Raw genomic sequence first — 23,343 nt, forward strand, 5'->3', positions numbered from 1 at the left:
TACAATCCTTTCAAAGTCCCAACTTCCTCTTTTCTTCAGAAATTGACAAGGTGACCCTAAAATTTATATAGAAATACAAGGGACCCAGAAAAGCCAAAATAATCTTGAAAAAGAACAAATCTAATTTAGAAGGCTCATACACCCCAATTTCAAAACTTACTACAAAGCTAGAGTAATTAAAACAGTATGGTACTCTCATAAGGGTAGACATATAAATCAATGGAATGGAATTGAGAGTCCAGAAATAAACCCACACAACTATGGCCAATTGCTTTTTGAAAATGGTGCTTTCTCCATTCAATAGTCAAAGAATACTGTCCTTAAGAAATGGTGCTGGGACAATCCACATGCAAAATGAATGAATGAATGAATGAATGAATGAATGAATAAATAAATAAATCTACACTAATAAAAGAGTAAGATGCAAATTGACCATACCTTTGCGACACCCACCAGCCAATCAGGAGTGAGTATGCAAATTAACCCAACAAAGATGGCCCTCCCCACCCCAGCTGCTCCGGACCTCTGGGCAGTGTGGGAAGGCAGAAAGGCGGCTCTGGGCTGGAGTGAAAAGGCGGCTCTGGCTGGAGCAAAGGTGGTGCAAGCAGCCAGGGGAAGGAAGGCCCATACTTGCACAAATCTTCATGCATCGGGCCTCTAGTAAATAAATAAATAGAAAGGAAGAAAAGAATTTGGACTCCTACTTTATACCATATACAATAATTAACCCAGCCGAAACCGGTTTGGCTCAGTGGATAGAGAGTCGGCCTGCGGACTGAGGGGTCCCGGGTTCGATTCCGGTCAAGGGCATGTACCTTGGTTGCGGGCACATCCCCAGTGGGAGGTGTGCAGGAGGCAGCTGATCGATGTTTCTCTCTCATCGATGTTTCTAGCTCTCTATCCCTCTCCCTTCCTCTCTGTGAAATATCAATAAAATATATTTTAAAAATAATAATAATAATAATAATTAACCCAAATGGGTCAAAACCTTAAGTGTAAGAGCTAAAACTATAAAACTCTTAGAAAAAAAAAACATAGACATAAATCTTTGTGACCTTGGATTAAGTAATAGTTTCTTATAAGTTTCTTAAATATAATATCAAAAGCACAAGTGACGCCGAAACCGGTTTGGCTCAGGGGATAGAGCGTCGGCCTGCGGACTGAAGGGTCCCGGGTTCGATTCTGGTCAAGGGCATGTACCTTGGTTGCGGGCACATCCCCAGTAGGGGGTGTGCAGGAGGCAGCTGATCGATGTTTCTCTCTCATCAATGTTTCTAGCTCACTATCCCTCTCCCTTCCTCTCTGTAAAATATCAATAAAATATAAAAAAAGCACAAGTGACAAAAAGAAAAATAGATAAATTTGACTTCATCAAAATTGAAAACGTTTGTGTTTTCTAAGGACACCATCAGGAAAGTGAAAATAGCCTTAACTGGTTTGGCTCAGTGGATAGAGCATTGGCCTTCGGACTGAAAGGTCCCGGGTTCGATTCCGGTCAAGGGCATGTACCTTGGTTGCAGGCACATCCCCAGTAGGAGGTGTGCAGGAGGCAGCTGATCGATGTTTCTCTCTCATCGATGTTTCTAACTCTCTATCCCTCTCCCTTCCTCTCTGTAAAAAAAAAAAAAAAAATCAATAAAATATATATTTTTTTAAAAAAAAGAAAGTGAAAATATGCCCTAGCTGGTTTGGCTCAGTGGATAGAGCATCAGCCTGCGGACTGAAGGGTCCCGGGTTTGATTCCAGCCAAGAGCACACACCCGGGTTGTGGGCTCGATCTCCAGTAGGGGCGTGCAGGAGGCAGTCAATCAATGATTCTCTCTCATCATTGATGTTTCAATCTCTCTCTCCCTCTCCCTTCTTCTCTGAAATCAATAAAAATATTTTTTAAAAAAGAAAGTGAAAATATAGCCTAATCTGGTTTGGCTCAGTGGATAGAGTGTCGGCCCATGGACTGAGGGGTCCCGGGTTCAATTCTGGTCAAGGGCACTTACCTTGGTTGCAGGTTCCCCGGTCCTGGTCGGGGTGCACATGGGAGGCAACCAATCGATGTGTCTCTCTCATATCGATATTTCTCTCTGTCTCTCCCTCTCCCTTCCACTCTCTCTAAAAATCAATGGAAAAATATCCTTGGGTAAGAATTAACAACAAACAAACAAAAACAGAACAAAAAGAAAGAAAGAAAGCGAAAATATAAAGTACAGCATAGGAAATGTAGTTTATCTGTATAAAACCCTAATATGCAAATAGACCGAACGGCAGAACAACCAAACAACTGAACAACCAGTTGCTATGGCATGTGCTGACCACCAGCGGGCACACGCGGAACATGGTGGGCATCAGCAGCAGGCTGCAGAGCACAGAACATGGCAGACATTGGCCATGGCAGGATGGTGGAACAGGTGAGGGGGGGCACCAGACCAAGGTGGGCCACTGGTCACTGTCATCGGGGCGAGCCTCTGGTGGTTACTTAAAATTCTTTGCTCCCACATGCTGCGGTCCTGCCCGGTGCTCGCACCTGCTGCCAGCACTGGCCCCACTCGCACCCACTGCCGGTGCCCGGTGCCAGCACTGATCGCTCAGCGCTATCAGCGGGTCCAAGTGGTGGCTGCTGGCCCTGATCACCCCTCAGGGCTTCTCCATCTCCCCCTGCTCCTGAGAGGCAATCAGGGCCAGCAGCCACCTCTCACACCTGCTGCCAGTCACACCCGCTGCCGGTGCCAGCCCCAATCACTCTGCGCTGTCAGCGGGTGTGAGCAGGGCCGGCACCATCAGCATGTGGGAGTGGCAGTGGCAGGAGCAGGGCTGCTGGCAGGGGCATGGAGGATGGGCTGAGACCTCCCCTGTGCCCACCACAGCCTCGCAGCCCACAGTTCCTTTCAAGGTGCACGAATTCGTGCACTGGGCCCCTATTAATATTATAATAACTATGTATGGTGCCAAGTGGGAACTGAAAATATTGGGGGGAACATTTTGTAAAGTATATGATTGTCTAATCATTATGCTGTATACTTGAAACTAATACAAAATAATACTGAATGTAAACTATAATAAAAAAATAAAATTTTAGCCGGAACCGGTCTGGCTCAGTGGATAGAGCGTCGGCCTATGGACTGAAAGGTCCTGGGTTCGATTCCAGTCAAGGGCACGTAACTTGGTTGCGGGCACATCCCCTGTAGGAGGTGTGCAGGAGGCAGCTGATCGATGTTTCTCTCTCATCGATGTTTCTAACTCTCTATCCCTCTCCTTTCCTCTCTGTAAAAAATCAATAAAATATATTTTAAAAATAAATAAATAAATAAAATTTTAAAAAGACAGAAACTCTAATGTGTAAGTGCACAGTTGTGATAGAGATAGTATTTAAAATTATGGGAGTGAATATATTTATCCAAGAAGAGCATATAGAATGAAAGGGGTCTGAGAACAAAACGGAGGAAACACCAACTTTGGGGCCTTGGGCAGAAGAACAAGTAGTTCAAAGAAACTGAGAAAGATAAGGAAGAGGAATAAGAAGAACATCAGTAGAATGTGGTGTCACAGAAACCAATACAGGATGGAATATCAAGGATGAAATGGTCAACAGAATCAAAACCTATTGAAACATCATGTGAAAAATAACTTTCAAAGTATCCACTAGCTTTGTACTGGGGTAGGGACTGCTGGTGACCTTATCAGTGAATTTTTACTAAATTTGGTAGGGGGCAATAAACAAAGTGCAGCAGATTGAATGATGAAGGGAGCACAATGAAGTGGACATAGTATAGACTACTTCCTTTTTTAATTGATTAAGGTATTACAAATGTGTCCTTAGCTCCCCCCCCATTGCCCCCCACCTCACTCCTGTTCATGAACTTTCTTTTTTAAAATATATTTTTGAGACCCTTCCGTGCAGAAGCCAATGCTCTAACTACCGAGAAATCGCTGGATTTTCTCTTTTTAAAAAATATTTTTTTATTGATTTCAGAAAGGAAGGGAGAGGGCGAGATAGAAACATCAATGATGAGAGAGAACCATTGATCGGCTGCATCACGCACGCCCCCTACTGGGGATCGAGCCCACAAACTGGACATGTGCCCTGAAGGGGAATCAAACTATGACCTCCTGTTTCATAGGTTCACGTTCAACCACTGAGCAACACCACTGGGCTGGATTTTCTTTTCTTTTCTTTTTTTTTTTAAATATATATTTTATTGATATTTTACAGAGAGGAAGGGAGAGGGATAGAGAGCTAGAAACATCGATGAGAGAGAAACATCGATCAGCTGCCTCCTGCACACCTCCCACTGGGGATGTGCCCGCAACCAAGGTACATGCCCTTGACCGGAATCAAACCCGGGACCCTTCAGTCCGCAGGCCGACGCTCTATCCACTGAGCAAAACCGGCTTCGGCTGGGCTGGATTTTCTTAACGAGAGGAACTCCAAGGTCATCTGCTTAAGATGAGGAGGGAAGAGTGCAAACAGCTTGAGACCGTATAGAAAGTTTGATATAACAACTGAGAGTTATGGGACGGGGAGCTGAACCAGAGTGCCCCCTTGCACCTACTCATCCTACTCCCAGGTTAGAAATTCATTCAGCGTGTCTGGGTGTTGTCTGTCAAAAACTCAGAAATTCTCTGAAACAAGAATCCAATCCTCTCTGGGCTCATTGAAGTCCCGGGCACAGTGTCCCAGCAGGCTTGCCCTGAAGGAGGCGTTGTACCAAGAAAAGTAGCGCCCCCATCCCGCCTCCCCGCAGAGCTCAGAGCACCTCCCAACTTGCCCGTCCAGCAGGGGGCGCACTGCCAAGGCCAGTGGCTCGCGACACGCCTTTCCACAGAACTCGGAGTTCAAATCTGTGTGGTGCTATACCCCGTTATTAAGAGGCTTGGCCTCACTCTTCGTTAGAACAAGTGGGTGAACAAGGAAAGAGGCCAAGAAGGAGGCCAGGACTGGGCAAGGACTGAAGTGGGGCTGAGGGGCCAATCGGTAGGTGGCCACCGCTTTCTACAGCAGCGGCGGGGGCGGTCTGCTGACTGGGCCGCCATGGCAATATCCGTAGGGGACGCCCGGAGCGGTTTCCGCTACAGCGAGATTGTCCGGTTCATCAACGAAGAGGTGCTCCAAAACGGCGGCGGCCCGGGCTTTTACTCGACATTCAGCACGCGGCCCTGGTACGAGATAGAGGACCAGCTGCGAAGCATTGTGATGAACCCTCAGGTGCCAGACACCAGCAAGAGGGCTTTCGCCTGGAGCGCGTTGGCCTTGGGCGTGCGTGCAGCCGAGAGGCAGCGCGATGACTACGCGCGCGGGGTCTGGCGACTGCAGGAGCAAATAGAGGAGCAGGAGACAGCCGCCAGGATTCTGGCGTCCGAGCTGCAGCGGCTGATCAAGGAGCGCGATTGGCTGGTCTGGCAGTGCAGTCGGGCTCAGAAAGACCTGCAATGGACGCTGGACCAGCGCGAAGCCACGCGACGGCAGCTGCTCCTGGCTGAGAAATGGAGTCAGCAGGTCGTACCCAAGCCTCTAGCGCAAAGGCTCTGGTATGATACGCAGCCTCTGAATGTAGGGGAGCGGAGCCAGATGCTAGCCAAAATGAGGCAGCGTAGTTTGGGTGCTGATTCCCAGAGGGAGATGGTCTCGACAACAGATGTGCTTTACATGCCAGACCCCCCAGGCCTCCAGATGCCTACTGGGGTGATCCACCCACCTGGCAGGTACCCTGCAGTTGGGTCCAAGAAGAAGAAAGCCCTGCAGTGTGATGAGGAGAGCCAAGGCCAAAAGAAGGGTCCTGTGAAGTCCCACTTCATAAACCCCTCAGGGCACAGCTGGAGCAGAGATGGAACCTCAGAGAAGCAGCAACCTCAGGGACAGGTGCCCAGTCTACTAAAAGGTAAGAAAGTCTTTGAATCCCAGCAAGAGGAGAAAACTAGACCTCAGGGGTAGGTATTGGGACTGTCTGTGGTACAGGGTGTGAATAATTTTTCCAGACACTTTGCTTGAGATAAATGTGATAGAATCTAGATATTAAGTGAGGTGGTAAGCCTTGGCACAAAACAAGCTCCTCACTGAGTTCAGGGATGTAGAAAAAGAATGGACACATACTCCAACGAGAAAGCAATTTCTAGAAGCTCCCTTCTGATAAAATAAAAACAAAACTTTTATTTACATCATAGAAAATTTTAAAACATAGCAAACAAAAATTGTCATTATCCTGCCATTAAGCAATAACCATTTTAACATTAATATATCTATTTCCACATGTTGATCTCTTTCCCCAATTTCATATTATACATGTATGTATATATGTGTATATAGTGTGTATTGTTTTTAAAAAAGATGAGATTCTATTGAATATGTTCATTAATCATTTTTTACTTTACTTTTATTATTGATACTATTATAGATGTCCCCATTTCCCCCCCTTTGCTCACCTCTACCCAGCCCCCGCCCCCCCCCTTTCCTCTGGCCACACTGTTGTCTGTGTCTATGGGTTATGCCTATATTTTCTTTGATTAATCATTTACCTTCTTTCATCCAGTCCCCGCACCCCCTCTTTTCTGACAGCTGTCAGTCTGTTCCATGTATACATGCCTCTGTATCTATTTTTTTTTAATTAGAGTATTTTAAAAATATTTTTATTGATTTTTAGAGAGAGAGGAAGGGAGAGGGAAAGAGAAACATCGATTGGGGAGTGGATCATCAATTGGATGCCTCCTGTACGTCCCCCACCAGGGATGGAGCAAGAAACTGGGGCATATGCCCTGACCAGGAATTGAACCAGCAACCCTTTTGTGCACAGGACAATGCCCAACCAACTGAGTCACACTGGCCAGGGCTCTGTTTCTATTTTGTTTGTCAGCTTGTTTTGTTCATTATATTCCACATATAAGTGAGATCATATGGTATTTGTCTTTCTCTGACTGGCTTATTTCATTTAGCACAATAATCTCCAGGCCCATCCATCCTGTTGCAAAAGGTAAGATTTCCTTCTTTTTTTTACAGCTGCATAGTATTCCATTGTGTAAATGTACCACAGCTTTTTAATCCACTCATCTGCTGATGGGCATTGTGGCTGTTTCCAGATCTTGGCTATTGTAAGTAATGCTGCTATGAACATAGGGGTGCATATATTCATTCTAATTGGTGTTTTGGGGATTCTTAGGTTTATATTCCCAGAAGTGGGATTGATGGATCAAAAGGAAGTTCCATTTGTAAATTTTTAAGGAATATTTATTAATCTTTTAAAGGAAAATTTCTCCAATTGCATTTAAGTTCACAGGTGTTGGATTCTAGATGGCTGCTACCAATTGGTTGACACTCTGTGGAGGCTGACATGATGAAACACTCTCTTTTTCTCCTTTCTGTATTCTCTGTAACCTCCTCTTTCCCATAATACCAGGTATTTGGCTGAGAATAATGATGCTTTTAGAACATAAGATACAGTATATTCCAGGAACAATGCTTTTCCTTGAAAATGTGATTATTATGCTATAAACTACAACAGCATTCATATTTGTTTCTTGATTTGGTTTTTATAACATCCATAGGTGATGTTCTTTGTGTCTCTAAGCTCCAGGAACTTCTGTGAAGCTGAAGAAGCTCTGGCTCCCAGTGCGTGAACCCTCACGAAGTAACCCTTCTGCCTCTCAGTAAGCAGCCTTCACCTCAGTGACACCTCAGCTGGCTGGAGATAAAAAGAATGTGAAGGGATCAGGGAATAGGAGATATTCTGGCACACATCTTAGAACAAAGGAGAGCAGATAGATTTTGTTAGAACTAAATCCTTCTGTTGGTGAAAATGGATTAACAGCACAGTTCAAAGGGGATTGGGAGAGTAGTATTAAATTTTAGAGATTATAGCAATTTTATTGAGTTTTATTCATTAATTCATTGATGAATAGTTGTCTAATATTTGTAAGGAACAAATAGTTGTCTAATATTTGTAAGGAACTACAATTATATGTTATATGATGTACACATTATTTCCTAGTTGGATGAGTTTGAATAGATGATAGGAGAGAGCCTAATTTGAGATACAGTGTAGACCAGGGGTGTCTTCTTTGCCTAGCATGTACTGTGGCTTTTGGGTGAATCCAACTGAAATAATGTCAAGATCCATCTCTACGATTTTGGGGACAAAGTCAAAGAGACTTTCATAGAAGGACTTGAATGACTGAACCACTCATCACGTTAATCCCAATGGAGAGGAATGGGCAGTGGCAAAGATCAGAAAAATGGCCTCACAAGAATGTAAGCGGGACTTTTCTAGTATTCTTCTGATTTCCTCCCTTGAGAGGGGCAGCTGTCCTGGTTGCCTGAAAGGCCACTGGGTGACTGTCTTAAAGAAGGGCAGTGCTTCGGGAGTGTTGGCTATTCACTCAAGCCCTGAGCCTCGGCCACTTTCATCACAAGTCCACTTCCAGTCAAGAGTGGATGAAGAGCAAAAGGAATTCTAAGGACAGACATTGCACTTCTCTTGGGAAGGCTAACTGGATTAAAAATAGACTGGACTGGGTGGGACAGGCACTCTTGAGAATGCTCCTTCCACTTTGTGTATTCTGGACAGGCTCTCCACTCCTGAGGCAGCTGCTGCAAGGGGGCAGCCAAGGTGGAGCCTGGGTGGGGGCAGGGAGGAGGAGTTAGATCAGCCTCCTCTTTGAACAAAAGATGTCCTAGAGTTTCCCCCTTGAGATCTTCCCAGTTCACCAAGCTCACCCTTTGTCGAGGTTTCTCTGATTCAAACTAGAAATAAAGCGTGTGCACTTTCCTGCTGTGTCTTCTGGGTAGTGTGCATCTCAGGGCAGGTTTGCTCAAAGGCTGCAGCTTAAATCTGCATCTTCCCTCCATCCCACTAAGGTGAAAGGTCAATCTCATTCATTCCTGAGAGTTACTCAAGAATGGGAGGGGGAGACTGTGGGGCCTTCAATCATTTACTTACAGTCTCTGCTCTCCTTGCTGTCCAAGTCCACATGGTCCCTCAAAGGTGGGCATCTCTGCTGGTCCTGGGCCCGTGGGGCATGAAAGGTGAGGTGGGGAGGGGGCTTCTGCCTAGGCTAAGAGACCTAATGATGTCCAGCCTTGATGTCCTGCATTTCTGATGTCCAGCCTTCCTATGTGCACCATTTCCTTGAGGCTCTGTCCCTCTCGGTAGAAATTTTTCTCCTGCATTTCTGTTTTCCAAGGCACTGTCCCCTCCTTCCTGTGCACAAACCTATCAAGGTGCTCAGGATTCTGGAAAACAGCCAGGCTTAGACAGTCTGCTAACAAGAAATTTTCCCTGAGGCAAATGGGGGTGTATGGCTATCTGCTGGGTATAAGGGCAGCAATGGGGCAGAGCACAGAGTGATCCTGCCCCAATAAAACTGATTATAATGGAAGGATTCTGAGTTATAGAGGCAGTGGGGAGAGGAAAGTGGGTGGAGATGGCAAAAGAATCAGGCAGGCTTGGTCACTGTGGAGTGTTGGTGCTCAAAAAGAAGATCTTGGAAGAAGATGATTGTGGACATGGCTCCTAGAGATGTCAGCCTGGTGAAGCCAGCAGAGATAGAGATGCAGAAAACAGAGCAGCATATGGTGGCTGGTAGGTTCCCCACCACACCTCCACAGAGCCCCTTGCCATCAACACTTCCACTCCTGTTTATCTCAGGTGTTAACTAGTGGTTCCAATCCTGACCCTTCTTATGGGGACCTCTGCAGGAGCATGTGTAAAAAGTGTAGGGATGGGGAGAAGCATCTCTCATGTGTCACAGGAAGCAACAACAGACCAGTGATAAGTGTGCCTCTGCATCCCTTTGAGAGTCAGAGAGCTATGCATGATGCATGGTAAAGGCAAGGTGACTGGACTAATGAGCAATGTAATTTTTCTTTATAAAAACATGTTTCAAATGAGGGGAAAGCCCTCACATCCGGTAGGAATGGAGGCTTTGTCCTCTCTCGGAGCCAGCTGTCCTTTATGAGTAGAATGCAGGAGAGAACTAGGAGATTCAAAACCCACTCTCTTGGGAAATCATTTTCCTATGGCCCTTTCTGATTATCAAAGTAAACTGGATTTACCAAAACAGAAATATAAAAAAACAAAATCATCTATGACCCCCAAACCTGGAGATGACTGCTGTTTATATCTTACTGTACTTACTTTATATATATACACACATGTACATGTATACGTATACACCAAGACAGGATGTGGCACATACATTTTTGTAGCCTCCCGGACTGTAGTAGTGGCTCCAATGTGGACCCTTCCTGCAGTGGAGTCTTTACCTAGCATGGAGGAAGGGTAGGAATAAGGAGAAATACCTCTTGGGTGGCAGATGAGCCATATATATATATATATATATTAGTATATATATGCCAAAACAGAATAATGGTAAATTTTCTTTCCAACATTCTTAACAGTAAGACACAAACATAGTCTCATATTTGTATTATTTGAGAAAGTTATTTTAAATGGCCATGTAACATTCTGTCATGTCAATGTTTCAATTTCTTTAATTAGTTCTATTTTATTGGGCATTTAGATTGTTTTCCAATTTTTATTTTTACTCTCAACATTATGTTAGCGTACAGTTTTCTTTACTGTGGCTAAGAGTAAATATCATCATTAAAAAGACCTTATCTAGTTTGAAGGATATCTCATTTTAATTTATATTTCTTTGCTTACTAGGAAGATGGAACATTTTTTCAACTTACTTTTGTTGTTGTTGTTGTTGTTAATCCTCACCCAAGGATATTTTTTCCATTGATTTTTTTTTTTTTTACAGGGGATGGAAGGGATCATCCCTGGGCACGAGGGAGGAAGAAAGAGAGAAAGAGAAAAAAACACCTACCAGTTGCCTCCTGAATGTGCCCCAACCAGGGCTGGGGATCAAACCCAAAACTCAGATACATGCCCTTGATGGGGAATCAAACCTGCAACCCTTCGGTGCTCCTGCTGAAACTCTAACCATGTAACAACACTGGCCAGGGCTCAACCTATTCATTTGTATTTCTTCTGTCATGATTTAGCTATTCATGTCCTTATTCAAGTTTACCCATGGAATATTCATCGTATCTTGTTTTATATTTGATTGTAAGGATGTTAACCTAATCCTTTGTCATACTTAAGATTGCAAGTATTTTCCTTTGTTTATAGTTTAAATTGGTATCTGGTGGCATTTTGATGGTTAGAAGTACTAAACTTTTATATATTGAGATCTTTTTTTTCTACTGTCATTTCATTATATTCTTAGGAAGACCTTTATTTTAAGATTAGTTGGCCCAGTGCATGAAATTCGTGCACATTAAAAGGGAATTAATTAGAGGAAATATATATATTTTTAAAATATATTTTATTGATATTTTACAGAGAGGAAGGGAGAGGAATAGAGAGTCAGAAACATCGATGAGAGAGAAACATCGATCAGCTGCCTCCTGCACACCTCCTACTGGGGATGTGCCCGCAACCAGGGTACGTGCCCTTGACCGGAATCAAACCCGGGACCCTTCAGTCCGCAGGCCGACGCTCTATCCACTGAGCCAAACCGGTTTCGGCTAGAGGAAATATTTTAATATTGCTATTTTCCCTTTCTCTATAATAGAAGTGTCAGAGATGAAAGAAAATTAGTAAAATGTATATGAAAATCTCCCTCCTGTCAGAGTCTGGGGCATGCCGTGGGAACCAGAGTCAAGTCCCTGCCTACCCGTGTGCGCCTTGAAATCGCGTGAGACCCAGACCTGGCTGGCCCCACCCCCATCAAGCCCTACAGGGCGGGGGGTGCAGCCTCAGGTCCCCTGTCAAGCCCCACTGGGCGGGGGGGCGCAACCTCAGGTCCTCCGTCAAGCCCCACCAGGCAGGTGGTGTAGCCTCAGCCCCCCCGGCCTGGTGCTGGGCAGGGGCACGGCCTCAGGTCCCCAGGTCCTGGTGCCAGAGTGGGGGGCATGGCCTCAGGTCCCCAGGCCCCAGTGCCGGGGTGGGGGGGTGCGGCCTCAGGTCCCCCAGCCCCAGCGCGAGAACGTGAGGGTGCGACGGCCATATTAGCTCTTTATTATATAGGACTGGAGGCCTGGTGCATGAAATTGGTGCACTGGAGGGGTGTCCCTCAGCCCAGCCTGCACCCTTTCCAATATGGAACCCCTCACAATCTAGGACTTCTGGCTCCTAACCACTTGCCTGCCTGCCTGATTGCCCCTAACTGCTTCTGCCTGCCAGCCTGATCACCCCCTAACCACTCCCCTGCTGGCCCGATTGATGCCTAACTGCTCCCCTGCCACCCTGATGACCCCCAACTGCCTTCCCCTGCTGGCCTGATCGCCCCCAACTGCCCTTCCCTGCCGGCCTGTTTGCCTCCAACTGCCCTCCCCTGCTGGCCTGATTGCCCACAATTGCCCTCCCCTGCTGGCCATCTTGTGATGATGTGTGGTGGGTGCAGTCATCTTGTGGTGGCCATCTTGTGGTGGCCATCTTGTGACATGGGGGTGGCCATCTTGTGATGACATCGGGGCAGCCATCTTGTGATGACACTAGGGTGCAAGGGCCACCTAGGCTTTTATTAGTATAGATAAGATATACAACCATCTACATTTGATTCTATATCTTTTATAGTTTAAAAAAATTTGAACTCTTTAATCATCCTTGAGTTTATTTTGGTGTTTATTGTGATGGTGGTGTTTAAATGTATTTTCCTAAACAATAATTAACCTTGTATCTCAGTATTATTTTTCAATGTTCCATTCTTTCCCCATTGATCTGAAAAGAACATCTTTATCAAATGCCAAATACCTAGCAGTGTGTGTGTGTGTGTGTGTGTGTGTGTGTGTGTGTGTGTGTCTTTGTGTTGTCTGTTAAACTTGGTGTATTCTTATATTCATCTAACATTTAATTACGGCTTTATAACATTTTAATAAATGCAGTACAAGTTGTCATCACTCATTATTCATCTTTTTCTAAACTTTCCTGGTAGTCATCACCTGTTTATTCTCTCAGTTGAAGCTTTATAATTTAACACTCTATCCCTTAGAGCCTCGGGTCTACTTCCTTCAATTGGATACTGTGACACTTACCATATAACTTTATAATTCTTTCCTTTGTAAAACCTAGTTTGAGTGGATTTCTGTTCCTTGGGGTTTTATCTCAACCCTATTCTTGTTTCTTCACTTCCTCCTTTTGTGATTTTGTCTAAACATTTTACATCTATTGTCTTTAGGAAAAATATCCTGATCTATATCATTAAAAACAGCTCACAGTTATTACTTACTACCATGTACTTGGTAGCATTATGTTATTTAATTCTCCTTAAAACTCTACAGGATGAGAAGTAGTATGTCCATTTTACAGATGGAGAAACCTAAGCTTAGAGAGGTTAATAACTGTCCAAGTTCACATTGCTACGGTGTAGTAAAAGCCAGGATTCAAGTTCTATTCTGATATACCTGTCAAACTATACTAGCTAGCACTTCAAAGAAGGATGAAGGAATAGTACATATTGTCTGCTTTAAAGTTGAAAATTATACCAACCACAGATACAGAACTCTATTTTTGGAATTGAAACTGACACAAGAACCAGTATGTCATACTAAAGGGAGTCTGGAATCTTAGAGTGCTTAAAGACTTCACCTCCGACAGCTTGGCTCTGAATCCCAACTGCATTAAATGGAATAAATGGTAGATGATATAATCCATACACAGCAATCTCCACAGTGCCTGGCACACATCAACTCTAAGATGTACATTTTTTCACATTTTAACAGGGTTGAAACCAGTAGGCCTCTCATAACCACAGTTTAATTGGCAATATTTATGTTACAATTGATAGCATCTTAGATTTGATGAAATAAGGTATTAAGTGCTTAATAAATGTTTAGTTATTACACAAGATAACTGGTCATCCATTCAGCAAATATTTATTCAGTGTGAACCACGTGCCAGGCACTGTTCTAGGGACTTGGACAGAGTAGTAAACACAGAAAAATTCCTGCTCTCATGAAGTTTACCTTCTAGTGGGAAACATACATGGAACACAGATTAAGTAAAATACATAGTGTATCAGATGGTGATAGGTGATAAGAAATGAAATAGTAAGGGGAATGGACAGTCCTGGGAGCGAGGATGCTATTTTAAATAGGGTGGTCAGCGAATGCCTCACTGACTGGGTTACATTTGAAAAAAAGTATTGAATGGGATGAGAGGGTAAGCATGATAGCTGCACTATCTTTCCAAGTAGAAGGCAGTCCAAGTACAAGGGCCTTGAAGTGAGAGCAGCCTTAGGATTTGTGAGGAGTAGCAATAGGGCCAGTATGTCTGGAGTGGAGTGAGTATAGGAGAGCAGTAGATGAGGTGGGGAGGGTAGCACTGCAGAGTAGGGTTGGAAACTTTAAGTATGTGGGTAAGGATTCCTTGAAATCTTTTCCAAAAGGCTCTAGATCTAAGTGTAGAAACTACATATTGGGACTCAGAACCACCCAGCAAAGATTGCTGTCATGGCTATACTGCACTTAAAGCCACAGGATGACTTGGGGCAGGGGTGCATTAATTTAGGGAAAGTGAGGAGAGAAATAGTTCCATTTAGTCTCTTAAACATACTAATGCACTGTCAAAATGACTCATGGTGCAGGACAGTTTGAGGGTAGAATCAAATGGTACGTGATCAGAATAACTAGATGAGGCTACTCTGAGAAAAGTGACATTCAGGGCTTAAGCATTACTGATGATGCGCAGTACAAACTGGCCTTGGTTTGTTCTTTCAAAAGGCATGCTACCACAACATCCGTCTGCCCCTCCAGTGGGCTGAACAAAACTCAAGTTATTTTAAGAATACTTAAGAACATTTATGGATGACTACATCATACAGGACAGAAGAGTACAAAAGTCCGATTTCTATAACCATTTAATATAAGGCATAATTTTTAAAAAAATTGTTTCTTAGAAACCAGGATGCAGAATGGTTAAGAGCATGGTCTTTGAAGGCAGGCAGAGCTTGGCTCAAATGGCAGTGTTGTCACTTAGTCCCTGTGCGACTTTGGTTAAGTAACCAACTCAAGCCTCAGTTACTTTATCTGTAAACTTGGAATGATACTGCCCAACCTCAGAGTTGCTGTGAGGATTAAGTGAAATAATATGTGTAAAGTGCACAGCACTGTAACTGCTCAGTAAAAACTATAGCTGCTTTTTCCTACTAAAAATGCATTGCTTACCAAGATTTCTTCTGTTCATTATGCATAGGTCTTAAAACAAATGGACTGAAATTGACACTGTCATCAAAATACAAATAATAAAAGCAAAGAACCCTGGCCTGGTGGCTCTGTTAGTTGAAATGTCGTTGGGTACACCAAAAGGTTGCAGGTTTGATGCCCGGTTGGGACGAATATGGGAGACAACCAATCGATGTTTCTCTCTTCTCTCTCCCTTCCTCTCTGACTAAAATCAATAAAACACATATCCTCAGGTAAGGATAAAAAAAAATACAGATAGTAAAAGTAAAGAGAAAGTAGAACATTTCTCTAGAGTTTTAAAGGTAGTTCTAGCATTCAGAGTGTACGCATTGAACTTAAGACAAACCACCAAATTGACTTTTCAGATACATGGTAACCCTCACAGCAATATACAGGGTGGGGGCAAAAGTAGTTTATAGATGTAAGTACATAAAACACAGGAGTTTACTCTTGTATTATTATTTATTAATTATTGTATTATTTTCCATACAAACAACTGTAATCCCATTTTTGACCCACCAAACCACTCTTCTTGCTATCAGTAATCTTAAAGTGGTTCTTTCAGAGGACCTGAGAGGTGCATGGACTTGTGAAGTATATTCAGTGAATTAGCTGAGACAATAAAGACAGGTTCTATTGAGATCCTCCTCCCCAGTCCCACAAAGCAAGGTAAGGCCATTTTTTTCTTAATTAAAAGCCAGTAAGTGTCTAACAATCAGAATACAAAACCCTATTACTCAGAAACTATAGAGAGAGCCAATGTTTAATTCTTTCTGCCACCAAAAGTGTCCCTTATTTAAAATGGAGTGTGTTGCCATTTAATCCAATTATATAACACTTGAGCATTAGACTGTGTTGTAAGGAATTTGAAGACATTTTCAGAAAATGAACAGCTCTTCCTCTGCCTGGCCACATCACTGAGGTCTACCAGTATCTTGCTCAGGATGGCATGAACTTCAACAATGCATACAGTTCATCAATGCAGATAGATACACGCTAAAAGTACATTTATATAGAAGCTGTTACATTTATCAGACCCAGATTTGATTCAGAATGCTTTCTAGGAATATTCATGATCAGACAGGCTCTCATACTTTAGGTATCTGAACTAAAGGTTCTAATGCCTTCTTAATGATGGCACTTAGTTCATTTGCAGACCTATGAGATCATATGATTCTTATTGACAATTCAAGAGACTAGAATTCGAGGAACTTAGATCACACAAATCAATCCAAGATCTTACGGCCGAGTATATGAATAAAAATGAAGTTATCCACAGTGATATGGATTGTATGAACTTTATTATTTTATAATCCATTGATTATAAAAATCACACATCAGATCAAACAGGAGTACCACAGTATGCTTTATTTTGCAGGTATTAATTAGTTCCTTAAATTGATATATCCAAAACTTTAGTTAGCTGCAAGCATCAGTTCTTCCAAAGAAGCTTAGGTGAAAAACAATTCTTTTTATTCATGAGCTCAAAGTCCTACTGTTTGATGTACTGTTGTACTGATATAAAAATGAACTCAATAAGCAAAGCTAATTGAACACTCATATCATAGATGTGGGGCTTCCTGTATTTTACTGGAGTTGAAGCAGTGCTTGTTTTAACCCTCTATTAATATTTTGTATTTTAAACTTAATTCTCAAACAAGATTAAACACACATTTGGTAATTATCTAAAATAAAGCCATGAAACTTAATGAAGAAATAGCGATATCAGTTTCCTACCCAAAAAGTAAAGCACTTTTAAACAAACCTATAATTTTGAATGTATTTGAATTTCCAATTCCTATACTTACCAAGGTCACAATCTGATTTAAATAATCTGGCTTCTAGATAATTATCTCAAAAATGTTTATTGAAATGAAGCTACTGTTCTTTATGGTGCCATCATTTTGGCCAAATAACAAACAAGCAATTGTTTTTACAGAACATTTGAAAAGAGAACATTCTTTCTTTTTTGTTAATCCTCACCCAAGGATATTTTTCCATTGATTTTTAGGGAGAGTGGAAGAGAGAGGGAAAGACAGAGAGATACCTTGATGTGAGAGAAACACATTGATTGGTTGCCTCCTGTACCAGGGCCCGGGTCAGGGAGGAGCCTGCAACCAAGGTACATGCCCTTGACTGGAATCGAACCCGGAACCCTCTGGTCTGCAGGCTGACGCTCTATCCACTGAGCAAAACTGGCTAGGGCAAGAAAATATTCTTGATATACTTAGCAAATAGGGGAGAGCTTGACTCTGCAAGTCAGAACTAGAGTGTTCAAAGGGAGAAGTGATTGAGCAATCTGACTTTCTACTCCAGTTTGGAAATATGCTTTTGAGATGCACATATAGGTAAGATAGTAAAGAAAGATGCCGATGAATTTTCTTTTTTTAAAAAAAAAATGTTATAGTTCCAGTTTTTGGCAGAGTTCTGGCATCAGTTAATGGCAACAATACAGTGGTGAGCATCTGCATTGCGCTAAGAGTAGATGGGGACTTGATCCTTGGTTTTAATAACAAACTAACTTGAGGTTTAAGCTTAATTATTCCATGGAACATTTTTGAAGTGAAAGCAGATCTTTGGAAACCTTTGTTTTTAGTTATATAGAGAAAAAATAGCTTGATAAAATAAACATCTGCCTTATACTAGTAACAGGTGTGCAAAGCAGCTACTTGGGCTCTAGAGAAATACAACACAGTGCTTGTAAATCAAAGGGCAATTCAACAGCCTTGCCAATCAAACAGATACTGGGATGAGTAGTCTCTAGAATCTTACCCCAAAAGCTAGAGGTCTGTACCAGGATATAAATCTATATCGAGATCAACAAATTTACAGAATAATCCCAGTCCAGCTTTGGCTAGGCAGCCATCTAACTGATGACACGTCAGGGCCCACTAGCCTCTAGAGTTAGCACTTGCTGCTTTGAGAAGAAAGAAATACATTAAAAATATCCATTAGAACTTATTCATAGGGAATGGGAGAGTACAGGAGGCACACAAAGTACAGACGTTTGTTTTTATCGAAGGATGGATTAACTTTCTGAACAAGTTAAGGCTCTAAAGGAAAAAACATTCTAAGTCATAACCCTAAAAAAACCATAACCCACTCTATATCAACACCTTTTTAAAAAAGCCGAAGATCTTACTTCATCCTTTGGCATAAATGTCAAGTCTGTATAATCAGTATAGTCTAAACTCCAAAGGAAAAGAAAAAAAAAAGGCATCCTCATTAAAATATAGTAGCCACTAACAGTGAAGAAAAGAGCCAGACTTTTGCTATTGAACACAGTTTTGTGAAGCCATTTCTTTCCTTCCTTTATTAACTAGCAGAAAAACACAGATTTAAATAATCCTGATCAGGAGGTTGGGGAAGGAAGTCTTATTATGAACCAAATTTTATGTTTGCCTCCCACGAAAATGAATTCATTATTTTCTTGAATTTATTTCCTGAAGTAAGCTAAATTCTCTAACAGCTTTGATTCTGCAAATAATGTCAAAGTAGCAAAATACAAGTAACTGCAACATATAAAATTATACTTCAGTAGACATGCTTTCATAATTAGATCCAGAGGCTTAAAATTATTTCTTATTAAAAAACATATTCTAAGCCACAATTTTTCTTTCAATTATACTTTAACAAAGGAAGGAAAAATAAAAAAACAAAGGAAATTGGTTTTAAAACTTTTTTTTCTTAAATAAATGCTACTCATGCCCAAGTTAGCTAGCAATTCACTGAGGTTAGTCTGCATATCTCAAACAATCAATTGTACTAAATTTAATTGGCTACACAGACTGATATCCAGTACGACTTTTCCTTCTTCCAATCATATAAGAGATAAAGACAACAATTATAAGGAAGCCCAAGGCCACACCCACTGCAACAGGAATAAGAAAGTTGAGGTCAGAGTCCGCAGAACATTCTTCAGCTGTTAGAAAAGGACAGAAAGCAAGAAACAGAAATTAGTAAGGAGTGCAATTAAGCAGAAACAAGCAAATAAGAAATAAGCATTTTGAAAGTGTATGTAGGTTAGTCTTTTAGAGCATTACCCCGATTCTCTTATTTTCTCTATATCCACCCAAAGATTTCTATCAGCTGATCCCCTTATAGCTCTCATCAGTTCATCTCAGATCATACCAAATGTCTCAGTACACAAAGGAGAAGTTAAGAAAAGAAGGGGGAAAGGTCCAAAACACAGAATTGTGTTTTCCTAACATGGGGAGACTTGATATTTCATTGTGCAATGCACTGGGGAAAAGAATTATCATCTACATTTAAGACCATTGCCTGAGTATTGCCCCACTCCTTTTCTCCCTTGCCACAACTATCTCCTATATAATAAAAGCCTAATATGCAAATTGTCCCCTCGACCGGGAGTTCGACCACTCGCTATGACATGCACTGACCACCAGGGGGCGGCACGGAACATGGCAGGCATCAGCGACACAGTGCTGGCAGCGGGCAGCAGTGGAGGCGCTGCTGGCCTGATGGGCTCCCGATGAGAGCGGAGCCCTAGTGGGATGGTGGAGCAGGTGAGCAGGCGATGCCAGGCCAAGGCAGGTGTGAGCCGGGGCCCGACTGCCCCCCAATCACCTCACAGATGGTGATCAGTGGCGGTGGTGGCGGGGGGGGGGGTGCGGATCCCAGCCCAGATCGATGGCCCTGCAGATGGTGAGATGCAGGGTGTCTGCTGAGCTCGCTCCCACTCCCCCCGCTACCCTCCCCTGGGATGCCAGGGCTTGTGCACTGGGGAAGCCCCATGCTCAGGTGCCGGGGCACCTGTGAGGAGCCCGCCCCACACCCGCACGGCCTCTTCCGGGTGAGCCAGGCTGCAGCCACCGGGACTGCATGGGCCGGTTGGGCTCCCCATGGGTTGGCACAGGAAATGGTCTGCGAAGCTGGCCGGGAGAGAGCACACTTGCCCACCTGGCTTCTGTGAGGCACCACTGGGTGGCCCAGAGGCTTACGCTGTGCCCCAGCCTGCAGCATCCAGCTGTGCTCACTGCATCTCCGGGTGGGGACTCAGGCACCGTGACTCAGGTGGAGGGGGACACACAGGGACACAGGAACCCAGTTGCTGCCCAGGGCCCAGAGGTCAGCTGGGACCTGCCCTTCCATGCCAGATGCTCGCACTTCTGTCACTGGCCAGGCCTAGGGACCGAATTTCATGCACTGGGCCTCTAGTCCTATATAATAAAAGCCTAATATGCTAAGTGTCCGACCATTTGACCATTTGACCGGTCGCTATGACACGCACTGACCACCAAAGGGCAGACCCTCTGACCAGTAGTAGGTTAGCTTGCTGCTGGGGTCCGACCAATCGGGACTGGGTAAGACGGGCCAGACATGGTCCCTCCCCAGCCCTGATTGTGCACCCATGGGGTTCCTTGGCCTGGCCTGCACTCTCTCGCAATCTGGGATCCCTCGGGGGATGTCAGAGAGCCAGTTTCAGCCCAATCCCCACAGGCCAGGCCGAGTGACCCCACCGGTGCATGAATCCGTGCACCAGGCCTCTAGTTGAAATATAAATAAGAACTCTGTATGAATAATAAAATTTAAATTGAAAAGAACTTAGGATTTAAAAAAATGCAGTATAAACTTTTTCACACAGGCAATAGGTAATTACAGGATTATATACAGTTATTTTTAGATGAGCAGTGGCCTGGAAGAATAACAGAAGAATCCTATACATTTCAGTTCATTCCACTGGACCACCCAGAAGGCAGTGTGTGCCACATAGATTTTGAGCTCTGGATTCAGACAGAACTGAGTTTGAATCTTGACTCCATCAATTACTAAATAAAGGACCTTGGTCAAGTTATTTAAACTTGGCCTCACTTTTCTCATCTGTAAAAGGGGGATAATAATACCTATTATAAGGTATTTGGATTAAATATAATTGCATTTCTAAAGCATCTGATACACATCAGGTGATCAACAAATGTCCTTTCCCTTCTGTTTTCCTCCCATGTTTGAGATCCCATCCAAGGAGGTTTAGGTTTTTAAGTAGCAAATAGAGATCAAAATAGGAGTGTTCCAGTATATTATTATTATTGAAAAAGAAAATATTCACTGCTCTAAAAATACTTAAAAGAAGTTGAGATCGTGTTATTTATTGAAAGTAGTACAGAAGTTCAAAGTGCCCCATTCTGATCATATAATTTCAAGTTTAAACTAGTTTTACTATTCAGTGACTACGTTTTACTGGGACAATTTTTATAAAAATCCTAATAACAGTTTTGTTGACCACTAGATATGTAACTTCATTGAAGTTACTTCCCTTTCTGTAAAATTATAGGGTTAGAGTAAATAATCTTTAAGGTCTTTTCCAGTGTAAGTCTAATGCAATTAATAAAATGTGATATTTGGTATGATTTATGATTAAATAACTTGCATTTTCCTCTAAGTTTATCTTTTCCTTCTCTTGTACTTTTGTCATTCATAAAAAAAGAAAAACAGTTGCTAAGGTTCTGAGTATATGAGTTCTAAGTAATTACAGTAGCCTTTGTTGAAAGGATTTCCTGTATGTTACGTAATGAAAGCCTTCAGAGACTGATAGCTGGGTACCAAAATACTGTAATCAGTGAGTTACAGAAATTCTGAACAAGCCAATATACACATAGAATTAATAAAATAATCATTTCAAAGTGACAGTCTTCTCAAGTCTATTGATTAAGAGTACTTCTTGTTTTTACATTCAATATCCGTGCTGCACTTCTAACAAGGAATATGCTTCAATAGGGGCGGATTATCTAGCCCCTATTGAAGCATTTTAATAATGCCAACAATTTCTCTCTACCCTCCATCTATGCTCTGCGCCCCAGGGACAATCATGAAGAAGCAAGTGCCTAGTTGCTATGCTTCACTGCATCCCTTCTAAGATTGCTGTTAGCTTACATTTCATAGGTACCAGTCTGATGACAACACTAAATAGATTTTAATGCTCTAGAGGTCAACAAAATGAGGTACAGAAACACAACACAATCTGTCCTAATTAGTTCATAGAATATTTCTATCTTTCAATGCTAATCAGGCATCCAAAGACAAGAATAACAAGAAAAAAAAGGCAAGTGGTTAAATATGCTTGAATCTTTTCAGTGTCTATTGAGGAAAAGGAAACATTAAAAAAAAAAAAACCTAATTCTCAGGCCAGGTTAAGTTCTGTTGTGACCTTTTGGTTCTATTATTTACCTAGAAGGTAAAAGTCACAAGCCTGAGAAACTGACTTCATCTGTAACCTGGACTCAAATTGACGGCCCTGAGGACATTCAACTCTCGTTGAACTTGCTTGAGTCGAAAAGCAAGTTTGGGTATATCTGATGGACATTCATGCCACATCAATATTTAATGAACTGTAGGCAAAGACACTGTGATGAGTTTAAATCAGTATAGTTCTTATACATTGAAACAGAATACTAGTGGTGAAATAGTACTTATTAATTCTATTAAGAGATAGCTACATATTTTATTCTGATAATGACCATGTTAACAAGTTTAAGGCATTTTAGGATCAAAATTTGGCCAAAGCTTAAGACAGATCTTAAAACATTGCACACCAATGTTCTTTTTAACAAGTTTATATTCAGGACCAGCAAAAACATTTTTTATTTTAAGCTGATCAAACATAACAGTTTTTTATTTATAAAGATTTATCTCAAAATGCTAGCACTGATTTAATAATTAATTTTAAGGAGCAAAGTGTTTCAAAATTAAGAGGCAAGAAATCTTATGTGCATGTATTTTTATATAATCAATCAGATTGCAGGTTCTAAAACTGCTCATATCCAGTGTGATGGTGCTTGAGACCAATTAAGTAAATCAGCAACACTAGAATAAGTACTCCTGCCAATGCTGCTCCCACTGCTATGGGCACTAGGAAGTTGTCTTCATCTGCACTGCAGTCTTGAGCTAGATGTGGAAAAAGGAAATTGAGACAGAAAGTGACAGAACTTCAAATCTGTAAATTCTAAGTTAAAATGACAGCACTTCTCAACACATATTTGCTTTTTACACCAAAGTAACAAGTCATTGGCATTCATTACCAGCAAATGAGATGTCCCACAAAAGTGATTTTCCAAATAACAAAATCACACATTTTTAAGCACCCCCAAAATGCAGTCATTTTGGATGAAAGTTATATAAAACAATCACATACTTCCCAGATTTCTTAAACAGAAGAT

At 42.3% G+C, this 23,343-nt stretch overlaps 2 protein-coding genes across 4 annotated transcripts in view; one reads left to right on the forward strand and one right to left on the reverse strand.

Moving 5' to 3' along the window:
• Nucleotides 1-5,021: 5,021 nt before the first annotated feature.
• On the forward strand, nt 5,022-8,753 carry LOC308240424 (testis-expressed protein 13C-1-like). Its single transcript, XM_080653418.1, has 2 exons — nt 5,022-5,870; nt 7,551-8,753. The coding sequence occupies exons 1-2, from the start codon at nt 5,024-5,026 to the stop codon at nt 7,631-7,633; spliced, it is 930 nt and encodes a 309-aa protein (XP_080509544.1). The 5' UTR covers nt 5,022-5,023; the 3' UTR covers nt 7,634-8,753.
• Nucleotides 6,121-23,343, reverse strand: part of LAMP2 (lysosomal associated membrane protein 2) — a 59,404-nt gene continuing 42,181 nt past the window's right edge. Inside the window, exons 9-10 of one of the 3 annotated variants that reach the window (XM_080653417.1) lie at nt 10,177-10,243; nt 6,121-7,664 (exon numbers count right to left, since the gene is read on the reverse strand). In XM_080653417.1, coding sequence (XP_080509543.1) covers nt 7,646-7,664; nt 10,177-10,243 — 86 coding nt within the window. In that variant the 3' untranslated portion in view covers nt 6,121-7,645. Of the gene's footprint in view, nt 7,665-10,176; nt 10,244-16,453; nt 19,092-21,256; nt 23,072-23,343 lie in introns of those variants that run through there. The other 2 variants (XM_080653414.1, XM_080653416.1) reach the window with 2 other exon arrangements.

Source organism: Plecotus auritus (assembly GCF_963455305.1).
Source record: "Plecotus auritus genome assembly, chromosome: X".
NCBI classification, from domain to species: domain Eukaryota; kingdom Metazoa; phylum Chordata; class Mammalia; order Chiroptera; family Vespertilionidae; genus Plecotus; species Plecotus auritus.